Source organism: Trypanosoma cruzi, genomic scaffold (assembly GCF_000209065.1).
Source record: "Trypanosoma cruzi strain CL Brener 1047053512349 genomic scaffold, whole genome shotgun sequence".
In the NCBI taxonomy this organism is placed as follows: Eukaryota; Euglenozoa; class Kinetoplastea; order Trypanosomatida; family Trypanosomatidae; genus Trypanosoma; species Trypanosoma cruzi.
Window position 1 is genome coordinate 1 of NW_001849054.1, and position 1,537 is coordinate 1,537.

Consider the following 1,537-nt stretch of genomic DNA (forward strand, 5'->3'; position numbering starts at 1 on the left):
GTCGTGGGGTGCCTGACGCTCAACGGGCAGGCGCTGCGGCCAATGGAGTACAGATCTGCCGGCATCATCGGGAAATTCCGCCCCGTGGCGTGTGGCGTGTGCGACGCCGACGTGAGCTGCTTTGCCGCTGCGACGAGGACGATGTCGAGGTCGTGCGGCTGCCGCTGTGCTGAGGGCGGGTACGGGCGCGACTGCCTGCCGGTGTACCTGCCGCACGTGGACGGATGCAACCGCACGCCTGCCCTGCCGCTGCTGAGCCACACGGCGACGCTGACGGAGACGCGCAGCCCGACACCAAGTTCGACATCGAGCCCGAGCGCAGCGCACTACAGTCCGACGCCGTACGGGCCGACGGAGGCGCTGCAGGTGACGGAGACGGTGGCGCTGTCGCCCACGCGGACCTCGACGGCGTCGGTGAGCAGCACGTTGTGGTGGAGCGATGTGGCGTGCCCGACGCTTGCTGTGACGACGACGGCGGCTGGTGGGAGCCTGACGCAGAACGACATCCGCGGCGGTGGGAGCGCCGTCCCGACGCGGCTGATGGTGGCGCTGCCGCCGCCGTTTCGATGGGCACGCGAACCGCAGCTCGGCACGTACCTGAGCTTCGTTCCTGTGTTGACGGCGCAACCGAGTGGGTTTGGCGGTCCGTGGGGAGCGATGCTGCGCAACGCGACGTGGGTGCGCAACGCGACGAATCCGTCCACCGTCCTGGAGCTGGCTGTGCCCGTGCACCGCGGTTACTTCATTGGTGCCGACGAGACGATAGTCATTCGCTGCGACGCTGTGGCGGTGTCCGGCGGCTGCAAGGGTGTGCTGCTTGGGTCCTTCACGATCAGGTCTGACACGCTGCCCGCTGCTGCCAACGCCCTCTCGGCGATCACCGGCGTTGTTGCGGGTGCGGCGGCTGTTGCCGTGGTGGTGACCGGCGGGCTGGGCTCCATTCTGGAGATGCAGGCGCTCGGCGTGTTTGCGAGGATGTCATGCGCCTCGGCGCAGGAGCGTGCGAGCACCGCTGCGCTGCCGTACTTCCTGTCGGTGTTCGCTGCCCTTGATCCGCTGTGGATGGTGGTGGGCAACGCGCTGCTCGCCGCTGTGTTCGGGTGCGTGCACCGCGGTGTGACGGCCGCCTTCCAGCGGTGGCGCGGCGTGGACGCGGCGACTGCGTGGGCGGCGATGCGCTTCCCGAGCCTGACGTACGTCGTGGCGCACGCGATGCACCTCGGCATTTTCTTCGGCTCCGTGCTTGCACTGGCGATGCCCGGCGCCCGCGTGCAGCACCGCGTGGTCGGCGTCGTTGGCGTGCTGTACGGTGTGGCGTTCCCTGCTGGCGTGTGCTACTTGATTGCCCGCCACACGGGCGCGAGCTTCACGAGGTACTGGCAGTTTTCGAGGAAGCCGCTGCACGAGCGCCTGCTGTACCCCGTCGGGTATTGGCACCCCGCGGCGCAGCAGCGGATGTACGGCAGCATGCTGACGAACATGAAGGGCAGCCACGTGTACTGGTGCGTGTTCCAGCTGTCGGTGCTGTGTGTGGTGG

General features: G+C 68.4%; 1 protein-coding gene across 1 annotated transcript, besides 1 other annotated feature; it reads left to right on the forward strand.

The window, feature by feature from the left end:
- On the forward strand, positions 1–1,537 carry Tc00.1047053405025.10 (dispersed gene family protein 1 (DGF-1), putative; the record flags this gene model as incomplete). The annotated part of the gene is made up of 1 exon (XM_797273.1): positions 1–1,537. A coding segment is annotated over one exon (1,537 nt), but the record flags the coding sequence as incomplete, so codon positions are not given.
- Positions 1–1,537: a sequence feature (areas not merged during assembly with more than two copies in the genome that could not be assigned to a particular haplotype).